Below are 22,215 nucleotides of genomic sequence, written 5' to 3' on the forward strand. Positions count from 1 at the left end.
TCAAGGAGAACTACAAACCACTGCTCAAGGAAATAAGAGAGGATACAAACAAATAGAAAAACATCCCATGCTCATGGATAGGAAGAATTAATATCATGAAAATGGCCATATTCCCCAAAGTAACTTATAGATTCAATGCTTTCCCATCAAGACTACCATTGACTTTCTTCACAAACAGACATAGAAAAACACTACTTTAAATTGATGTATGGAACCAAAAAAGAGCCTAACATAGCCAAGACAATCCAAGCAAAAAGAACAAAACTGAGGCATTACACTCCCTGACTTTAAACTATACTAGAAGTCTACAGTAACCAAAACAGCATGTACTGGTACCAAAACAGACTATAGAGACCGATGAAACCAGAATTAGAGGCCTCAGCAAATAATGCCCCCCATTTTTTTTTTTACCCAAAAAATTCATTTTTAAAAACAACCACCTAGATCTTTTGAAAACCTGAGCAAAAACAAGCAAAATGGGGAAAGGATTCCCAAATATTTACATAAATGGTGTTGGGGAAAACTGGCTAGGGCATATGTGGAAACTAAACTGAAGACCCCTTCCTTACACTATACCAAAGTATAACTTAAAGAATAGAGATTAAAGATTTAAACATAAGACCTAAAACCAATAAAAACCGTAGAAGAAAACCCTAGGCAAATACCATTCAGGAGTATAGGCATGGGCAAAGACTTCATGAACTAAAACACAAAAAGCAATGGCAACAGGCCAACATTGATAAATAGGAAAGATTAAACTAAAAAACTTCTGCACAGCAAAAGAAACGTATTATCAGAGTGAACAAGCAACCTGCAGAATGGAAGAAAATTTTTGCAATCTACCCAGCTGACAAAGGGCTAATATCCAGAATTTACAAGAAACTTAAACAAACTTATATGAAAAAAAAAAAAAAACCATCAAAAAGTGGGAGAAGGATATGAACAGACACTTCTCAAAAGAAGACATTTATGCGACCAACAAACATATGAAAAAAAGCTCATCATCACTGGTCATTAGAGAAATGCAAATCAAAACCACAGTGAGATACTATCTCACGCCAGTTAGAATGGTGATCATTAAAAAGTCCAGGAAACAGCAGATGCTGGAGAGGATGTGGAGAAATAGGAATGCTTTTACGCTGTTGGTGGGGGTGTAAATTAGTTCAGCTATTGTGCAAGGCAGTGTGGCGATTCCTCAAGGACCTAGAACCAGAAATACCATTTGACCGAGCAATCTCATTACTGGGTATATACCCAAAGGATTATAAATCATTCTACTATAAAGACACACGCACACATATGCCTATTGCAGCACTGTTCACAATAGCAAAGACTTGGAACCAATCTAAATGCCCATCAATGGTAGACTGGATTAAGAAATTGTGGCACATGTATGCCATGGAATGGTATGCAGCCATAAAAAGGATGAGTTCGTGTCCTTTGCATCTAAGTGAATGAAGTTGGAAACCATCACTCTCAGCAAACTAACAGGAACAGAAAATCAGACACCACATGTCCTCACTCATAAGTGGGAGGTGAACAATGAGAACACAAGGACACAGGGAGGGGAACATCACACACCGGAGCTTGTCAGGGGTTGGAGGGGTAGTGGAAGGATAGCATTAGGAAAAATACCTAATGTAGATGACAGGTTGATGGGTGCAGCAAACCATCATGGCACGTGTATACCTATGTAACAAACTTGCACGTTCTGCACATGTATTTCAGAATTTAAAGTATAATTTTAAAAACTTTATAAAAATAGATGGTGAAACTGAAGAATAATCTTACATATTTTCTTCATCACTTTGTATCCTTTTTTCATATTCTAAGGGGGCAAAATATAGCAGAGGAAGAGCATGATCTATCATATGCATCTGAATTTGAATCCCAACTCTGCTGCCTACTAGCTATGTGACTCTGGAAAATTGTTGTGACCTCTCTGTTTCCAGTTTCCATATTTCTTCAACAGAAATAGCATCATAACATCTCCCATGTAAGGGTTGTAGATAATACATACAAAATACCTGGCTCCTATGAGGCACAAATAGTATTCATTATTGAACATTGCTTTTATCAATATCATAATATTAATTAAAGTAATTCAATATTAATGAGTATAATCTGATATAGTTTTATCATTCTCAAAGTCTAATCTTTTGTGGCTAGCAGAGACCCACCTAATATTTTTTTCTTCTGAGAAGTCTGAGAATCCTTGGGGAAGATAAGTCACCTTCAGAAATTAGAAAAGAAAGCAGAACAGCAAATTGTGAGAACAGTTGTGGAGTCATCCTGCAATAGGTAAAGTACATACACCAGGGTTAAGTTTCAGAAGTGCCACTTAGGACTTGCCCCTGTCAGACTCCTCTTCCTCTCCCAGGTATGCTCAAGTCAGTGATTTTACTACTATTAGGGTGTGGGATGATTTAAAGGGAGGGAAGGTATATGGGTGTGCATGTGTACATGTGCATATATGCAAAATTATAATTCTTGAACAATGTTGATTCTGTACTTTTTTATATGAATATGGGAAGATAGTTACTAGGGGAAGGGAGAAGTAAAACTTCTTTTTCTGGATTAGGTAGGCAGAACCAGAAGTTCCTTTCCTCAAAGTCATTTTCTCCATGTTCCTCACCAATTGGAGGATAATTTCTGCCAAGTTCCTCTTCTGGGTAAAGAAAGCCCATGGAGAGGCCAGGCATAGTGGCTTATGCCCATAATCCTAGCACTTTGGGAGGCCAATGCAGGGGGATTGCTTGAGCCCAGCAGTTTGAGATCTGCCTGGGCAATCCCACCTCTACCAAAAAAAAAATTCTTTTAAGTTAGCCAGGTGTGGTGGCACATGCCTGTGGTCCCATCTACTCAGGAGGCTGAGGTGGGAGGACCCCTCAGGAAGGGGAGGTCAAGGCTGCAGTGAGCTGCGATCGCACCACTGCACTCCATGCTGGACGACGGAGTGAGACCCAGTCTCAAAACGAAACAAAACAAATACTCTTGGAGTGTTAAACATACTGGTCATTCCTAACTTCTTGCCATTATCAGTTTAAGAAATTAGATTTAGGAAAGTGGAGTTTTCAGCGAGGCTGGAAGAGGAGTTTCTTGGAAAACAGAGAAAGCAAAATGGAAGGAAGTAGGATGTCAGCTTCTTCTTGCTTTTGACCTTCTTCCATTTGTGCTTTCTCAATAATACCATCTCATTTTTTTCAGTATTTGTGGCTGCTCCCACTTTCTGCAACCCACTAATCCATCTTACCAGAATTCCAAAGCATCCCATTCTTCAATTTCCCTTTCTTTAACATGCAATTTCCCACACAAAAAGTAAAAGATTGTAATGGGAGAGAAAAGAAACATCCACTTTAGTCATGAAATCCATCTGGATCCTGATAAATGGTAGACATTTCAGAATACTTTAAAAATCATGAGTTTTGAGGATCAGAGCAAAGGCACACGTAACTCAGCATGTCTAATGATGGTGGCCAAAAATCTGTCAGTGGAGTCATCATGTGACTAATATTAGAAGGGTTATGCAACTATAAAGCTGTAAAGAACTTGTCTAGAACAGCCAGTCCCTCATTATATAGATCACAGAGCGTTTAAATGGTAAGAGATGTCAGAAATCACCTAGTATCATCTCCCATATACAGATGCAAGAACTGAAAATCAATGAAGTGATGGAATTTTCTAAGTGTAATCTCTTGTAAGTGGCAGAGACCCACCTCAAATTCAGGTTTCTTAATTTCAATAGTGTCAGTTTACCAAATATTTATTGGTACCTATTTGGGCCATGCACTGTCTGAGACCCTGGTGTGAAGGAGCAGTGGGATGAATAATACACAGCTCCCGCCTTCTTGGGGATTAAGATCTCCTTGCAGAGAAATACACATTCTCAAATATTTATAATATAGTTGTTTTGAAATAATAGAGCAAACATCAAGGTCTGGGAAGGACAAAGGAGGAAACAATTATTTGGCTGAGAGAAGCTGAAGGTTTTTCTTTCACAATAGTGCTTCTCATACATTATTATCTTCTATTCCATTAATTGTTTCTTTTTTTAATAGGAGGTAAACAAAACCTCTATTTGCTGGACTGTTTTAACAGGTGAGTGAGACTAGACAACAGGACCCCTAAGCTAAAAAGCAGAAGAGCCCATGCTTGCTGGTGAAATGGTGCATATGGCTTCTTTCCCTCTTCCCCTAACCAAGTAGTCTTTGCAGATGGACTTCATAGGCTTCCCCTCTGCACACCCCCATACCTGCTTCCACACAGACCATAGGAGGAAACACAGGATATCAGACAGAGCCACATCAAAGACCTTTGTAGTTTTGCCATAGGCAGGGTGATAGGAGAGATGCAAGGTGTGCAGAGTCATGATCAGTGAGACACCTGGGGCAGGTCAGGTCAGCAAAAGACAAGAGTCACACTTGGAGGAGACCATGGAGATAGAGAGTACCAACTGTCAGTGACAGGCACTGAGTCCCTGAGCCCCAACCATTTCATCCCAACACGTGTTTGAGAAGCCACCTGCTTGCTCATATAAGTAGTTTCAACATTTTCTCTCCAATCTGGGTCAAATGCCTCATTTAGTAAAGAAATGCTGCTTTTCTAAAATATGAAGTGAACTAATTTCTGTTCAGCTTTTTATAAATTTTCTATCATGAGGTCCAAATTAAAATGCTTTTCAAAGTATGACTAAAGTTGCAAGCTGTGATACATGATTGGTTAAATTTTATTTTTCACATTTTAAGAAAATAATTCCATATGTTTTTACCAGCTCATGAACTGTCTTGGCAATGAATAGATCAGTATATCTAGGAATGATTGATACCATATGATTCTTGGGTATCATATTTTGATGATATTCTGCAATGTTTCAAATTACCAAAACAGAAACCCACCCACACACACTGAGCTCAAAATTGGCAGTTTTTGTCTTGATGGCTACATTTAGAGTTTAAACATCGTCATTAAAATTTTACAGGTGACATATCAAGAAAAATTAAGCCCACCAGTTGTGCCTCTTTGAAAGGAAAACATTCCTTCATTATAATAAATGAAATTGTGTGCTAGGTATGAATGCTGGTGACCTCTAGAAAATGAACCACTGACCCATAAGTGGTTGAGAATCAGCCAGAGTAAATGAGGCAGAAGTTTTCCCAGCATAACTGTGCATGCTGGCAGGGCAGATTCATGTTATAATTAAAAGAGATGGAGTGGTCAACAGGGAACATTTAATAGGAACAAACATGACTACATTGCCAAACTATTTTTCTGGTCCATTTTTCATTCTCATGTTATGCCATATATCTGGGTTTTAAAAGTGATGCAAGCATTGCACATGAAAATAACACACATGGACTTATACAGCAGAACCCAGGAAAAATTCAATCAGAATATGAACACCATCAATGACCAACTTATTCAGAGCAAATCCCCATCTAAATCTGTACTGACTAATACAGTAGCCATAAAAATGAGCATGTGACCCTATGCAAATGAGACATCACCTCCTCCAGACTCTGCATATATACCTGGCTGGTGTCCACCGCACTTAGGGACCTCCTCTTTTGGCTTTGGAATCCCCGCCAACCTCTGTCTCTGTATGGGGGAACCTCTTCCTTCTGCCTTCTCTTTTCTTTCTTGCCTATTAAACTCTCTTCTCCTTAAAATCACACACACAAAAATGAGCATGTGAAATGTGGCTAGACTGAATTAGGTGTAATATAAATGTAAAATACACTCTAGATTTCCAAGACAGCATCAAGAAAAAAAGAATGTAAAACATCTCAATAAATTTTGATTATATGTTAAAATGATACGATTTTGATATCTTGGGTTTAAAAAAATCATTAAAATTAATTTCATCTGTTCCTTTTTACTTTTGTTTTCTAGTGTGGCTACTAGGACATTTAAAAGTACATATGTGGCTTGCATTTGTGGCTGGTAGTATATTTTTATTGGGCAATGCTGATATAAATGAAAAGTTTAGGTATGCAAAATAGTGTTTATCCACCTAACAGAACTGAAATATAAATTCCTATTAATTGATGATAACATGACAACACAAAGAAAACTGGCCATGAGACCAGCCTGGCCCACATGGTGAAACCCTGTCTCTACTAAAAACACAAAAAATATTAGCTGGGCGTAGTGGCTCACGCCTGTAGTCCCAGCTACTTGGGAGGCTGAGGCAGGAGAATCGCTTGAACCCAGGAGGGGGAGGTTGCAGTGAGCCAAGAAAACTGGCCACGAAGTGATTTTTACCTTGATAAGTTACCTTTTCCATTCCTCCTACACTGGTAAGATTCTGTGAATTCAAATGTTTGCTCAACAACTTTCTAAAGGCAAAATAAGAAAGAAGACATTCTGGGAAATGAATTGTGCACTAATTAGAAGTTGGGCTCTGGAAGAAACAGAAAAGAGTGATTCACCTGAGCTCTCTGGAGGTCCCTGATTTTTGCTCCAAGGAAGCCACTACTGAGAAAGTAAGGCTGGACCTTTTATTCATTTATATGAACAGGGCTTATGCATTTCTATCAGGAAGAATATCAGAGGATTCTCATCCAAGCAAACGTTGATGAAACATCATTGACAGGGTAATGACATTTTGAATGGAAAAAATGTGAACCATGAAGCTGCATTGCAATGGGAGTGTAAACTTTAAGGGTGCAATGTGTCCCAAAGGCATGTTGATTAGGAAGTTTTAACACTGAGAGGGGTGTTTATTTAAATGAATATTATGCTCTTTGGGGAGTCCATTGGATCTGTTTATTTTATTTTCCCAACTCTCTCTCATGCTGCATTGAAAAGATACTTTTATGCTTAGGAAAAAAAAAAAAAAGCTATACTGTTAGTATTCTTTGCTGGGCCTCACCAAAATGAATGAGGTTTTAACGTGTATAGTATATACAGTACACTTAATATGTATAGTCTATTGTATATAGATGGAGCTGTCACTGCAGAACAAACAAGTAAATGGAAGAATTTCTTCACTAGGCTAGGGGGAGAATGTTAGGGGTATCTGGGAACTAATGCAATTCTGTGAGATAAGTGAGAGGACTGTTTAAACCCCACCAGTTCTGTGAGTCCTCACAGAAAGCAAAGGGAGGGGTATCCAATTAGAATAACTTCATCCTAGACAGGGTCAGCATAGTACACAACCACAAAAATCACTCACTGAACCCCAGAAGAATGTGGCTGTGTAAGGATTAAATGAGACAAAGCATATAAAGTGCTTAGCATGTAGTAAGTGTTCAGAAAACATCTTATTGTTTTGAAATATGTCATATGGCATGAGTAAAGTTTATCTCCATTTCACTGTAGAAAATGTAAAGGCTCCAGAAAATTCACCAGTATTTTTGCTTTTGTCTAGATTCATTTGTGAGAAGTTTTACTCACGCCTTGGCTGCCGGTGACTCATGGTTAAATCATCGCTCTCATCTTTTTTCCTTTTTGGTTTTTTAATACAGTTGCATATCACATGACATTCTGCTTTGTTTTCTTCCTCCCCCTTCCCGAGGAAAACTAAGCAACTCTAACAGCCCCATTACCTTAATGAATAAAAGCCATTCCGTGAAAAGACCTGGTATCCACTTCATCAATTAAAAAGTTGATGACTAACTCTTGGAAATTTTCTGGAGCCCTATGAAAATTCATATCACTTAGTAACCTATGTGAGCTGAAGGTTGGTGTCCAATGACCGCTAAGAAGATATAAGGAATGTCGCAGAAATATAAATAGACCAGCACTAAAATTTAATTAGGCACTGCATATGTTAATAATAAATTCAATTAATTTAGCCTTCTACCTATACTAGAAGGAAAAAAAAAAACCTGGGCAAAACAATAATTCATTTTAAATGCTTCAATTGGTAACCTCCTTTCCTGAAGAGTGATTTATGCAGTAATTTACTGACTGTGTCTTCATAAGATTGTTCCAAACCAGCCCTTCTGAAATAATAATAACTTCTGAATGTGTGTTGTGAGAGATATAACAAATGACTTCTTATTAATTTTCATTTAATGAGTTGCCTATTCACATGGTAATTTTTAAAAATTATCTTCTTAAGATAAACAGGTTATAAATACTGTGGATAACACTTCCATTTCACAAAAATCAAGACAAGAAAATCTCATATTCTTTACATGATTTGCAGGTCAATCAGTTTAAAATTTTCTATACTAAATAGGCATCCATTTCTTTCCCATTTAGCACAGCAGATCATTTTAAGTTTCTACAGCCAAATGATTCCAGATTAGTTAAAAATGAAAACTGAATATTTAGCAGCAGCAAAGGTCTTAGCAGAAATAATGGGAGGGAGTGGGGAGCAGGAAACAAAATCATGAAAAAGGTGGCAAAGCAGGTAGGGTTAAGTAGGGAGCCCATGACCTTGGTTCTTTTTATAAAGAACAAAAGGCATAAAGATAATTCTTTACAGCTTTCCTATTTCCCCAAGTTTACTTTTTAAAAAAGACTCCACAATTTCTTATGTAAATATTAATACTTACGAATCTTAACTGCTAATATTTCCAAAAACCTTAATTATGTAACAATGAATTAACTCTATATTATAATAAAAGAGCAAGTATAAAATAATAAAACTAGGAAGAAGAAATTGCTCAGAGTCATAGGTTTTTCATATGGTTCACACCAGTTTAAAAAGTCCTGCAATAAACAGGGCAAAACTGTCAAATATAATTCCTTACAACACTGGGAAGAGCCTGCCTAAAGTATTAAATAATTCAAATGCAATTGCTACTTACATGAGAACCGAAAGGGCCTTGCTCCTAACCCACACTGCCTCACGCCCTCTCCGTGGAAAAGCCCGTACTGCATTTCACCCATAAACTTGTCCAGCTCCTGCCCTGAGGCATTGACGAGCAGAGCTCCCGTTTTGCAGAGGATAGTGGCTTTGATCCACAATGGTGTCCCCAAGGCTGTCACAACTCCGAGGGCACATGCAATGCTTAACACTCCAGCCATGCAAAAAATGATTTTCTTCTGTTGACTTGGCATGATGAGAAACGGCCTCTGTGAGGGCGAGGTTCAAAAACAAGACCTTTGTGAGCAATGGGAAGGGACTGCCCCTTTGACTACATTTATTACAGAAGCTGAACGGACAGATCCCAGCTGAAAAGGCAACTTCACCATTGATGGTTCTCGCCAGGTTAAATGTCAGTAGATGAAGGCATCTTCATCACTCATACTTGGCTTTTCTCCTTTTCTGCTGCTTCTTCTCCCTAATTGGAAATCTTAGGATGAAGAATCTGTAAAATAAAAGTCTTTCAAACTGCCTTCAAGTATCTCCTCTGTGTCACTTGGTAACAAAGGTCTAAGATAACAGATGGAGTCCCCCGTGTAACTTGATAAATGTTTCCCTTCCTCAGCCTTTTGTCTGATTGGGTGAGTTGAAACTTTCAGAAACAGGCTTGAATCTGATGGTAAATTTTCAGCAACTTGAGAAGTTCATTTATCGATGTTTTCATTTTTGTTTTTATTTGTTATTGTTTTTGGTGGTAGGGGAAGGAGCTTTAGCAGATATAGGGAGAACATATGTACATGTATTGATAATTGATGTCAAAATTTTTTAATTACAGCAGCATAAAAATATTAAACAGAATTGGGTTCTACATGAATATTAAGGGCTCTAGACCAACCGTGGTTTCTAGTCCTTCCAACTTAATTTCTCCCAGATCCATGGTTTATACCTGATGTATCAATAGACAATTTGATTCAAATTTTTCTTGGCTTACAGAAATATGAAAATGCAGGAGCAAATATCTAGATTTCTAAATGCTTTCCTTTAACAAGCTTAGCTGCTTTAGGATAATAGCAAGGGAATGTGTTTCTGGGTCCAAGAAATACCAGGATCTGTAAAGATAAGGACATATTGACAGAAGGACGGATGGTGGTCAGATAGGTGACTCTATGGATTCATGATAAAAATGCACAGGTCTCAGCAAAGGTAATCTGTTTGGGAGATCAGAAACAGTTATGAGCAAAGATTAAGTAGCAGGTAGGTCCAAATACATGGTCAAGACCTGGAAACTAAAGTTCAGAATTCAGTAACAGCTTTTTAACTTTACATTTCCAATGAGATTCCTCGTTCTGCAGACACAAGACTCTCTCTCTCTCTCTCTCTCTCTCTGTGTGTGTGTGTGTGTGTGTGTGTGTAAGTGTCTAGTGAATGTCTATTTAATGCCATGTTATTGTCCTGAGCTCTGACCTACAAAGTTAATGTTTAGTAAGAACTTATGGCTGGCAACTTGTGAAGTATTCTACCCAAATTATCTTACATAATTCTCATAATTACCGTATAATGAAGAAGGGGAGGAAAGAGGAGGAGGAGAAGGAGGAGGAGAAGAGGAGGAGGAGGAGGAGGAGGAGGAGGAGGGAAGAAGGAAGAAGAATAAGAAAGGAGATAGAAGAAGAAAAAGAAATTATTCCTATCTTATATATAAGGAACTTGAGGCTCAGAGAGTTTAAGCAACTTGCTGAACAGAGTAGTGGAGCTGGGATTCAAATCCAGGTCTTCTACTTCTGAGGTTGATGTTCTATTCTAAGCAAAGCTTAGACCTTGAAAAGATGGCAGACACTTCAGTTTGGGTTGGGTTTGTCTGGGAGTAACAGGGGCAGACTAGCCCATTATTAGTTACACATCTTGAGTGTTTGAAGAACACAGACATCAGTAAGTAGAACTTTTGCAGTTGGTCAAAAGCACATGTGTATGCTAGCTTCTGTTCTTTTGATCCACCTTTAAGTATGACAGCTTAGAGGAAATTAATAAATGAAGACTTATTTCACACCATTTTCAGCATAAATGGTTCTCTACATTATGCACACTTTGAAGGGAACTTTGAGGTATAGACTCGGAGTAAACTTCTCTCACAGCTCGCCTCTCCTAGGAGTGGCAACAGCCAGTCTCATTAAGGACAGACAACTAAGTATAGAACTCATTCTAGAATGCCAGTGTACCTTTGGGGAGAAGAGGGGCAATAAAAACATGGCCACAGAAGAACTGGCCGTATAGAAATACCAAAAGAGGCGCTTAAAATAAAGTTTACAGTATTAGTAAGTCTTTTTTATTTTGTATAACTTAACACAGGATAAGCAACTCATCGCAGTTTATTTGGCCCTCTAATGAATTCTCCACTGGATTTAGAATAATTGCTATCATGGCCCACTAGCAAAACAAGTGGGTGCCAGTGCCCCCAATAAGTGGTTATTTGGGCATATATGTGCCATGGTCACCCCAGAAAACTTAGTTTAAGATGTCTAAGCAGAGTTGAGCTTACTAAATCAACATATTCTGTAATTGGAAGAGACACAACATTTCCAAAGCCTGGGAGAAGAAATCACCTACAACTTAATCAATACTATTAATAACCTCTACAAAAGGATATGGCAAGAGAAGGATAGGTACCATAGGACAGTGGTTTAATTAACCCAAACTCAGTCAAGTATATCTAAAGCTGTCCAAGGAGGAAAGCCTTGATTATGGATGTAGAGAGCAATTAGATCACATCAGTTCTTCAGTTTGCATCAGTCTGTAGTGACATATTCACTCGTCTGTAGAGGCATGGGAAAAATAAATACAACATACTGAGTTACTGTTATATCCTGAAATTAGGCCCTTCCTAATTTTATTGTTAAATTTTCTTTCTTTAATGAGATGATGGTAGTTGAATTTTTAATGATTTTATTTGACAAATTTAGAAACTGGCAAACCTATGTCTACTCCTGATTTAAAACAAAACAAAACCAAACCCACTGGTCTATAACATAAAAGATCCCTGAGTGGAAAGGGTGAGGCTCACCCTTTGAGGCCTAAAACCTCACCCTTTGCTCTGACATAGTGGTTCTGAGTTTTGCTGCTCATTAGAATCACTCGAGAAGATTTTAAAAGTACTGATGTCTGTGTCCTCATCCCTGAGATTCAGATTTATTTGATTTTCGAGTATGGCCTTAGCGTTGAGTCACCCCAGGTGATTGCGTTGTGCAGCCAAGGTTGGAAGCCACTGCCCTTATCTCCTTTTCACATAGCTACCTTCTGATTACAAACTAGGCTTTGCAGGCATCTCAGTGCTGGAATGCACACAGACATGAGCATCTGGGTCGCTAGAGAGGAATATGCTCATAGCAAATTAATAAATGAGCATTACCATTTACAGCTCAAACTTTCCTACATTTTTTCAGCACTAGGTTTCAGCATATCCACAACTAAAAGCCAGGCCCTGATTCATAGAATTACCCCCAAATCACCATGTGAATATCAATGGTACTGTATCCTGTTCACGTGAGGCAGCTCCCCCTTGCCTCTTCTCCATGTAGTTTCCTTTCAAACTTCAGCATCAGCCACCCACAGGCTGCGTAGTAGTGTGTGTGATCCACCCTCTGAGAATGATATAATGGAACCTGGCAGTCATTATGCCTGACAGCCTTCTTTTGAAATTTCATCTTAAATGTCTTGAATGACAGTGATGACACCATTTTCCTTGCAGTCTCTCTGAGAATTTGAGTCATTAATGTCAGCAAGTTTTCACCAAGTATCCTGCTGAAATCTTTACTTCTCTCAATCTTAATAGGAATACACTTGGTGACATAAGAAAATGGAAATAGGCCTCCCCCTCCTCTGACCCCTTTCAGGTGCTGGATAATGAAATACTTCTTCAGAGTGACTAGAGAGTCTGTAGAGAAAGGAGCACAATTGCAGACTCTGTTTTCACTTCCAGTGTAGCATTTGTGCCCCTTCTCACACTACCTTGGCTGCATCAGTTTTTCCTTATAACCATTTGAAAACAAAAGAAAAAAAAAGAAGCCCCATTCCAAAGGCATGCAAATTCTCACCTGATTTGTTCCCCAAGTATAAGAGACAGTATGGCATGGCATGGGAAGATCCTGTCCAGAGTCTATTTCCAGCTCTATCGCTAAATTAAGAATTCCTTCTCTGGCATTAATTTTACATATTTATGAAAAGAGTGGTCTGGGCTGCATAGGTGATTCTCAAATCATTTTCAAGAAGAAAAACCATTGCCTCAACACAACTCATGACAAATAAGACAAAAATTAAGCTACTATACTGGGAGGGTGGGTGGTCAAGGAGTTGTCACTGGGCTCCCCAGCTCCCTACTCCCTAGAGTGCCCTATCCCCAACGTGAAAGACAGCTCTGAGAAGTACAGTTTGGCTCCTTTAGTTCCTATTTAACTAAAGGAAAAAAAAAAATTTTAATAAGCCATAGAACTGCAATTTGGTCATTTGCTAGATTATGTCTCTTTTTTCTTTGCTGTGCTAACCTATTAGCTATTACAGAATATTGCATTGCCCAGAGACACTGCATGGCTGATTATTCCAATTATTAATTTTTAGATTATTTAATGAGAGGTTCTATGTTTTTGTCTGATTTGTCACTGGTAGTACTGATTTTGATTTTCCTCCAAATGGATCATTATACTCCAAGGCCTCTCTAACAGATTCAACAAGGGTCTATCAAGCTTCCTATTCTAAGACAAGAGGCCTTTGTAAATCTACCCCATTTTTCTCATCTTTAAAGCAAAATCTGGCAAATTTGATTGACGTGCCTTGACTAATTCAAGTTGCTGGTGATCTTCAAGTAGCATTGTAATTTTCTAATGACTGTAAGGGAAAAAAACACTCCATGGAAAGAATTGATTGATTTATTAGAGAGAAAATTACCACATGTGCTAGACCTTGATTGCAGCTAATATTTGTAGAGCTAATTGCTTGAACTAGAGGATTAAAAGGATTGAAGGAAAGGAAGAAAAAGAAAACAAAGTTCTCTTGGAATACAGATGAACCCTCAGTGGATTTGGACTGAGAAGGAGAATTCAGTACAGGGATTTTTGGGGCTGATGATGTTTGTGGAGACATTTAGAATAAGTGGAAGAGTTGTGTTTCTGACACAAAAGCCACAGAGAGGAACCAGGGAGTGGAGGAAAGTTGCTGCCCATGCTGTCTGTTAAATAAGATCTCGTGTGACACCTTCGGATTTGTCTGGGTTTCTTGTTGTATCTCACATTAAGGCTATGTTGATACTTAACCTTCACCCAGCAGAATATCTGAGCTATTACAGAAAGGAGGAAAAAGTTACTTAACCTAAAGAGGTGAAGAAAGAAGGCGTAGTTTAAGACACGTCCTTTAACGATAATAGGCAAACCATATTCCTAACACAGGGAAACAGATAATAATTTTCCTCGTTGATATAACTTAGGATAGATGTGCTAAAGTAGTACATTTTGGGGTAGTTTGATTTGGTGATTACCAACTTTTTTTTTTTTTTTTTAAGATAGGGTTTCACTATATTTTCAGGCTAGTCTTGAACTCCTGGGCTTAAGTGATTCTCCTGCCTCAGCCTCCCAAGTAGGTGGGACCACAGGCACACACCACAGGTATAAACTCCGTGGCAGCCACATTTGAACAATGTGACCCACCCTCTCTAGCCTACTTTGATTAGGAATAGATACCTAAATCAACCAGATTGTGTCTCCTGAAAATTTAAAAGTAATATTGAGAGACGCAATTCAAATCATTGGAAGCCAGTGTGCAAAAATTGAGAAGGAAGCAATTTTTTTTCCCACCGATAAAGCCTTGAACAGCCCTATAATGCCCAAATTTATTGTTCAATTTTTCTCCAGCTGTCACCATTCTCCTTCCCGGCAGTCAAGTGTAGTTCTCTGTTTTCAAAGTTCTTTGTCTTTTACTTGTTTTGTCTTTTTCCTATTTGTGTGCATTCTAAAGAAAGCTCCTGGGAGGCACTGGAGCTCTCCCCACCATCTGGCTCTTGGTCCAGGGCACTAGGTGAAACTGACTGTGATGGCTACCTAGTGAAGGGACAGCTGGTAGCTACTCACACACTATGTGAGGTATATATATGTGTTGGCATCAACTGTCCGCAGTCACAAGGTCTCTGTGGCCAACACTGCCCTAGCTTAGTGGAAGCTTTCAATCAAGCTGGCCTTATCTGGTCCTTCCTTCATCAGGGATGAGTATTGCCCTCTCATGCTGTCACTACAGATGTTCAGGGCCCCACCGTCTTATTGTGGAGGAACCATAAGAGTTCCAGACTGCTGAACTTCCTGGGATTGACTTCATGGAGAGAAGCAGAAGGAGTAGGGAGGGCTGAACTGGGTCCTGGAACACAGACAAACTGAGTTCCTGTTAGTCAAGGCTGCTGTCTGGTGGCAGGCCTCACTAACTGGCTGTAAGAAGGACTGGATAGCAGCAGCACAACCGGGTAAAATCATCTGGGACTTGACTTACACTCCAGCTCCAGCTTAGTTTCCCAATACACTCCCTTCTGACTACTGGGTGCCTTCCTCCTTTTTATTTTCCCAGACTACAATGACCTTTAGCAAATTGGCAGGCAGCAATGTGTATCCTGCTTAGATCTGACTCTTTCTGCCTCCAACCCCCGGGGAGATATAAGGAATCAGACACGTAGAGAAGCGAGAACACATGTGAATTAATATTTCAAATATCTTCTACCAAAACTGTTCTAGATGTGCACACTTTCTCCTCCTTTAGTTTAATTATCAAGAATAAATACTTTGCCAATCTCTGAGAAGATGAAAATCCTTAATGTAGTGCATATCTGTATACCTTAGAAAAATAATACTGTTCCTTTGGTAAAATATAGGGCAGTCACTAGGGCAGTGAAGTATTAAAACTAAATATTTTAAACCTGATGGCCAAGACAGTTTTATTAAGCACTAATAAAGCAAGACAAAATTTCTAGGTTGAGTCCTTTTCTAGGAAATTCAGATTGAAAGGAATAAAAGATCATTATTAATTTTTACTTCTCTCTGTGTATTTTATATGCACAGTCCTTATTTGAAAAAAATTTATATAAAGGCAGATTGTAGTCAAAGAAATCCCAGAGGGGATTATGAAGGCCTTCCCTATAAAGTTTCTTTCCAAGATCAGCAGCTATAGCTGGGTAAGGAGATGGTAAGCTCTGGGAACCCTAAGCTGGAGTGGGAACTGTCTATGCAATTACCAGAGTTGGGAGCCAAAACTCTTTGACTTGTCATGTACTGAAAATCACCAGCAAGCCAGATCACACATGACATTGTGTCTTTAAATGATGTATAAAGACTGGGCACCAAGCCATGGGCACTACTGAGAATAGATGTAAATTCAACAAACCTGAGGTCCTTATGGAGGAGAACTAACCTTCACTCCATGCCTTCACTTCTACTGGAATGAAAGCTAAGCTAGTTGATGACATTGTCGTATTAATTATACAAGAAATATTTTATCATTATGAAAAAGATTATTTTAACAAAGATTTTAAAAGGAAAACCATACCATATGCAAAATTTATTAGATATGTATTACAGAACTAAGAGTAAAGCCTAAAATATAAAACTTCTAGAAGAAAACGTAGACTAAGGTCTTTGTTTCTTCTGGTACAGATTTCTGAGATAAAAAGAGTGTGAACCATAAAATTAAAAACAAGTTGATAAATTAAAATTTTCTGTTCTTTGAAAAACACTAAATAATGAAAAAAAAAAAAAGCCACAGACTGGGCAAAAGTATGTGAAAAGTATATACATGATAAAGCACTTGCATACAGATTATATAAAGAAATCTCTAAATTTAACAATAAGAAAATGAATACCCCAATTTAAAATGGGCAAAATATTTGAAAGATACTTCTTCAAAGAAGAGACATGGGTAGCAAAGAAACCCATGAAAGGATGCTCCATATCATTAGTTAGAACTGCAATGGGATACCATAGCCTACTTACTAAAATGACTAAAATTTAGAAAACAAACAACTGACAACACCAAATTCTGGCGAGGATGCAAAGCAGCTGGAACCCTTTAGAATACTGGTGTGAATGCCAGATGGCACAGCCACTTTGGGATACTGTTTAACAGTTTCTTTAAAAGTTAAACACGGCCGGGCGCGGTGACTCACGCCTGTAATCCCAGCACTTTGGGAGGCCAAGGCGGGTGGATCACGAGGTCAGGAGATCGAGACCATCCTGGCTAACACGGTGAAACCCCGTCTCTACTAAAATACAAAAAATTAGCTGGGCACGGTGGCGGGTGCCTGTAGTCCCAGCTACTCGAGAGGCTGAGGCAGGAGAATGGCGTGAACCTGGGAGGCGGAGCTTGCAGTGAGCCGAGATTGCACCACTGCACTCCAGCCTGGGCGACAAGCAAAACTCTGTTTCAAAAAAAAAAAAATTAAAAAAAAAAAAGTTAAACACATACTTAAACATGACCTAGTAATCCTACTCCAGATATTTACCAAAGAGAGATGAAAGCAAATGTCCACATAAATATTTGTACAGAAATATTTATAGTGGTTTTATTCATAATTATCCCAAAATGGAAACAACCCAAATGTTCATCAGCTGGTGAATGGATAAACAAACAGTGGTACATCTATACAATGGCACACTATTCAGGAGAAAAAAGGAACAAAGTAACACATGCACCAAAATGAATAAATTTTCTATGGTTTTTGCCAAGTGAAATAAGCCAGACTCAAAAGGTCATAAGTGATTTCATTTATATGACATCTGAAAAGGCAAAGCTTAGATCAAGGGCAAAATTAGATCAAAGGTTGTCAAGGGCTGAAAGTTGGGGACCGGTATTGACTACCAAGGGGCATGAGAGAATTTTGTTCAGTGATGATTGTGGCAGGATTATGTACCTGAAAATGCTTGTGAACGGTTCTTGAATTGTATACCTAAGAAAGGAGAATTTTACTAAATGTGATTTATATCTAAATAAAACAATTAGAATATCTTTAAATGTCATCACTCAGCATATAACTCTCTAGTTATTTTCTCATGCAAATAAATAACCTCTTTCAATATGAATTAACCTCTTTCTTAGAATAGTAAAACAGGATATTCAAATCAATTTAATATTTTGTTTGACAAAGCTGTTATGTATACTATTACATACAGGGAGCACTGCTTGCAAAAGAATTATAAGTTAAGAAATGCTTCCTTCAAAAATTGTTCTATTATAAACATTCAATATGTTTTGAAAGAAGCGGCATCATCAAGATACCTGGGTTCAATGGAAGTAGTTCCTAGCACTAACTTACCATGACCACATCAAGTTAACTTTCCTCCTAGTCTTTCATTTTTTTCCTTCTTCAAATGAATAGGTTGGACATGTTTTGTGCTTCTGGACCTTTTCTCTGCCTATACAGGTACAGACCAGGAACACTGTCACCAGGAGCAGTTCTCATCACACACGGTGATTTTCAGTGGGTTGAGGAAAGCAGCCAAGGGAGGAAATAATTCCTAAGGGATTAGTTGAATATCTTTCGGGGCTGTAGAGATATTTTTAAAACCTTCACACGTCTGAAATTCTTGGGGTGAGTTATCCACTACTTATTTGAAAAATTATTAGATTAAATAATCTCCACGAGGCAACTTGGTGCATTCTGGGATTCTGCCGAGGGCATAATATGTGTAAAGTAATGTCTACCTACCACTAATTTCATGCCACACATAAGTTTTTATTTTTGTGATGATTCAGAAGACACTCTAATAATACTCCCTTTGAAAGTTCTAGTTTTTGCTTTAAATAAGTAAACTGGTATTCTGATTAATTCTTCAGTCAGGCGCTATGGCTCTTGCCTGCTATCCCAGCAACCTAGGTGGCTGAGGCAGGAGGATAATTTGAAGTTTGGGCAACATAGTGTGACCCCGTCCCTAAAATAATAATAATAATAATCATCATCATCATAATTCTTCAGTCTCTTGTGACCTTACTAGGAAGAGACCCATTTTCAGAGCCCTAGAAAAAACAAATCAATGAACTTGTAACGCTGAGAGATCGACTCTGGAATGTGGTGCCTCTGGTGAAGCAATACTTCTACACTATCTCCTTCAAGTTTCTTTTTGTTACCTCTTTCCCACTTCCCCACCCCTCATCTGTCTCATTTCTCTGTTTGTTTGTCTCTTAGGATCCCAACAGGAATCTTTGGCTCACTAAAATATAATCTGAAAAGGAGAGTTTAATAAAGGGACAATTTACAAAGATGTGGGAGGGGTTTAGGGAAACTACAAGGGATGATAGAGTCCCTATCAGAACTGAAGGGGACTGGGGAGGGCATAGTCCTTGAGCCTAGAGATAGAGAAGCCTGTGTGGAGAGGGCCACCTGACAGGAACTGTGCCCTTCTGTTGACTTCTGGAGTCCGCCATAACCCCACAGGGAGGAAGATGACAGAATAGATAGCTCGACTTGACTCTTTTCCTTTCCTCTCCTCTGATCTGCTGTTGGTGCTCCCATTGACCAAACCCAACAGGAAACCAAAGGTCAGTCTCTCAAGGCATAAGCAAGGTTAACAAAGTAGATATGGAGGGGGCAGATATAAGAAATCCTGCTAGCTATTGCTATTTATCCATCTATCTGTCACCTGTCTATCTGAAATAGTTAATACATACACATGGCTTTAGAAATTCAAAAATTGTAAAAGAGTAAAGAGTGAAAAAAAAGTCTTCTTTTATCTCTGACCTTCAGTCTCCCAGGCACTCTTCCACCAAGATAATTTCTTATGAAACTTTCCTGTTATCTTCTCTGATCATCTTAGCATAGATGTAAACACATCCTCCTTCCACCACTTGCATTCTAAGCCAACGCAAACCCTTCTGCATCTAGGATTTTTCACTTAATCAAATGTCTTTGTGAGGATTCCAATGGATACACATACATGGTTGTTTTGGTTGTTTAGTCTGTCTGATTGTTTTGACAGCAACAAATTCAACTTTTAACAACTACTGGGTAGGAGCTCACTGAAGATACATGCGCTGTTGCTCATGCACACATCCGCAGCCACTCACTGCAACTCCCCAGGAAATATTAATACACACCCTTTCCTTAATTTGAGATCTGGAAGCAATTTCTCGGATGCATCCATATTTGCCACCCTATGCTAGAAATGACTAGTCCAAGATGTGCCAGGGTAATGTTTCTGAGTTTGGATTCTCTGTGTGTCAGGGGTGGAACCAAATGCTGAAGTTCGATTTTATATAGCACCCAACCTGGGCAATTTACTTTCAGCCAGGGAACAGTTCCAAATATTTGATTTGGACAGGGCCTCCTTACACATACTTTTTGTCTTCTTTCTTCACAATTTGGATGCCTTTTATTTCTTTTTCTTGCCTAATTGCTCTTGCTGGAATTTGCAGTACTGTGTTAAATGTAAGTGGTGAAAGCTGGCATCCTGCTTCATTAGAGGAAAGACTTTCAAATTTTCACCATTGAGTATGACGTTTGCTGTGATTTTAAAATACGCCTTTTATTATGTTGAAGTGGTTGCTTTTTCTTCCTAGTTTGTTGAGGTTTTTTTTTTTTTTTTATGAAAGGATGTTGAATTTCATCAAATACTTTTTCTGCATAAATTGAGATGATCATGTGGGTTTTTCTTTCATTCTGTTAATAGGGTGTATTGCATTTGTTGATTTTCATACATTGAATCATCCTTGCATTCCAGGAATAAATCTCATTTGGTCATGATGTATAATCCTTTTAATATGCTGCTGAATTCAGTCTTCTACTATTTGTTAAGAAATTTTACATCAGTATTCATAAGGGATATTGGTCTGTAATTTCTTGCAGTGTCTTTGCCTGGCTTTTGTAACAGGGTACTTGCTGGCTTCATAGAATGAGTTAGGATGTGTTCCTTCCTCTCCATTTTTTGGAAAAAGTTTGGGAAGAATACTAGTTCTCTAAATATTTGGTAGAATTTAGCAGTGAAACCATCAGGTCCAGGGCTTTTCTTTGTCAGGAGATTTTTGATTCCTGATTTAATCTCCTTACTGGTCATAAGTCTATTCAAATTTTCTCTATTTTGTTATGATTTAGTCTTGGTAGGCGTGACAGTTAATACTGAGTGTCAACTTGATTGGATTGAAAGATGCAAAGCACTATTACCGGGTGTGTCTGTGTGGGTGTTGCCAAAGGAGATTAACATTTGAGTCAGTGGACTGTGAGAGGAGACCTATTCTCAGTGTGGATTGGCACCATCAACTCAGCTGCCACCATGACTGGAATAAAAGCAGGCAGAGGAACGTGGAAGAACTATACTGGCTGAGTCTTCCAGCTTTTATCTTTCTCCCGTGCTGGATGCTTCCTGCCCTCAAACATCAGACTCCAAGTTCTTCAGCTTTTAGATTCTTGGACTTACACCAGTAGTTTGCCAGGAGCTCTCAGGCTTTCAGCCACAAACTGAAGGCTGCACTGTCACCTTCCCTGCTTTTGAGGTTTTGGGTCTCAGACTGGCTTCCTTGATCCTCAGCTTGCAGATGGCCTATTGTGGGACTTGACCTTGTGATTATGTGAGTCAATACTCCTTAATAAACTCGCCTTTATGACAGAAAACCAAACACCACATGTTCTCAATCATAAGTGGGAGCTGAACAATGAGAACACATGGACACAAGGAGGGCAACATCACACACTGGGCCTGTTGGGGGGTGGGGGCCTGCGGGAGGGATAGTGTTAGGAGAAATACCTAATGTAAATGACAAATGGACGGACGCAGCAAACCAACATGGCACATGTATACCTATGTAACAAACCTGCACGTTGTGCACATGTACCCTAGAACTTAAAGTATAATAAAAAAAAATAAATAAAATGCATCCAATATGTTTAAAAAATAAAAAACAATAAAAAATAAACTCCCCTTTATATATACATCTACTCTATTAGTCCTGTCCCTCTAGAGAACCCTTACTAATATAGTATGTTTTGTGTTTCTAGCAACTTATCTATTTCTTTCTTCCAGGTCATCTAATTTGTTGGCACACAATAATTCATGGTACTGTATTCATAATCCTTTTCATTTCTGTAGAATTGGTAGTAATGTCCCCACTTTCATTTCTGGTTTTAGTAATTTAAGTCTTCTCATTTTTTTCTTAGTTCATCTGACTGAAGATTTGTCAATTTTGTTGATCTCTTCAAAGAACCAACAGAGGTTTTACTGATTTTCTCCGTTGTTTTCTATTCTTTTTTTTCATTTATCTCTGCTCTAATCTTTATTATTACCATCCTTCTGCTGGCTTTGGGGTTAGTTCCTTCCTCTTTTGCTAGTTCCTTAACTTGTAAAGTGAGACTGCTGATTTGAGATTGTTCTTTGTTTTTAACATAAGCATTTATGGGAGTGCCCTCTCATCTGTGGTTTTATTTTCTTTAATTTCTTTTTTTTTTTTTTTTTTTTTTT

At 38.5% G+C, this 22,215-nt stretch overlaps 1 protein-coding gene and 1 long non-coding RNA gene across 3 annotated transcripts in view; one reads left to right on the forward strand and one right to left on the reverse strand.

Moving 5' to 3' along the window:
• The window catches only part of CLRN1 (clarin 1), a 43,517-nt gene extending 34,289 nt beyond the window's left edge, over positions 1–9,228 (reverse strand). For both annotated transcript variants that reach the window (XM_017854954.1, XM_017854953.1), the window contains exons 1-2: positions 9,145–9,228; positions 8,760–9,027 (exon numbers count right to left, since the gene is read on the reverse strand). In XM_017854954.1, the coding sequence (XP_017710443.1) occupies positions 8,760–9,027; positions 9,145–9,147 (271 nt within the window). In that variant the 5' untranslated portion in view covers positions 9,148–9,228. The remainder of the gene's footprint in view (positions 1–8,759; positions 9,028–9,144) is intronic.
• Positions 8,982–22,215, forward strand: part of LOC108517155 (uncharacterized) — a 105,224-nt gene continuing 91,990 nt past the window's right edge. The window contains exon 1 of the long non-coding RNA XR_001882020.1: positions 8,982–9,399. This is a non-coding gene — a long non-coding RNA (uncharacterized LOC108517155). The remainder of the gene's footprint in view (positions 9,400–22,215) is intronic.

This window comes from Rhinopithecus bieti, unplaced genomic scaffold (genome assembly GCF_001698545.2).
Source record: "Rhinopithecus bieti isolate Rb0 unplaced genomic scaffold, ASM169854v2 scaffold_36840, whole genome shotgun sequence".
NCBI classification, from domain to species: Eukaryota; Metazoa; Chordata; class Mammalia; order Primates; family Cercopithecidae; genus Rhinopithecus; species Rhinopithecus bieti.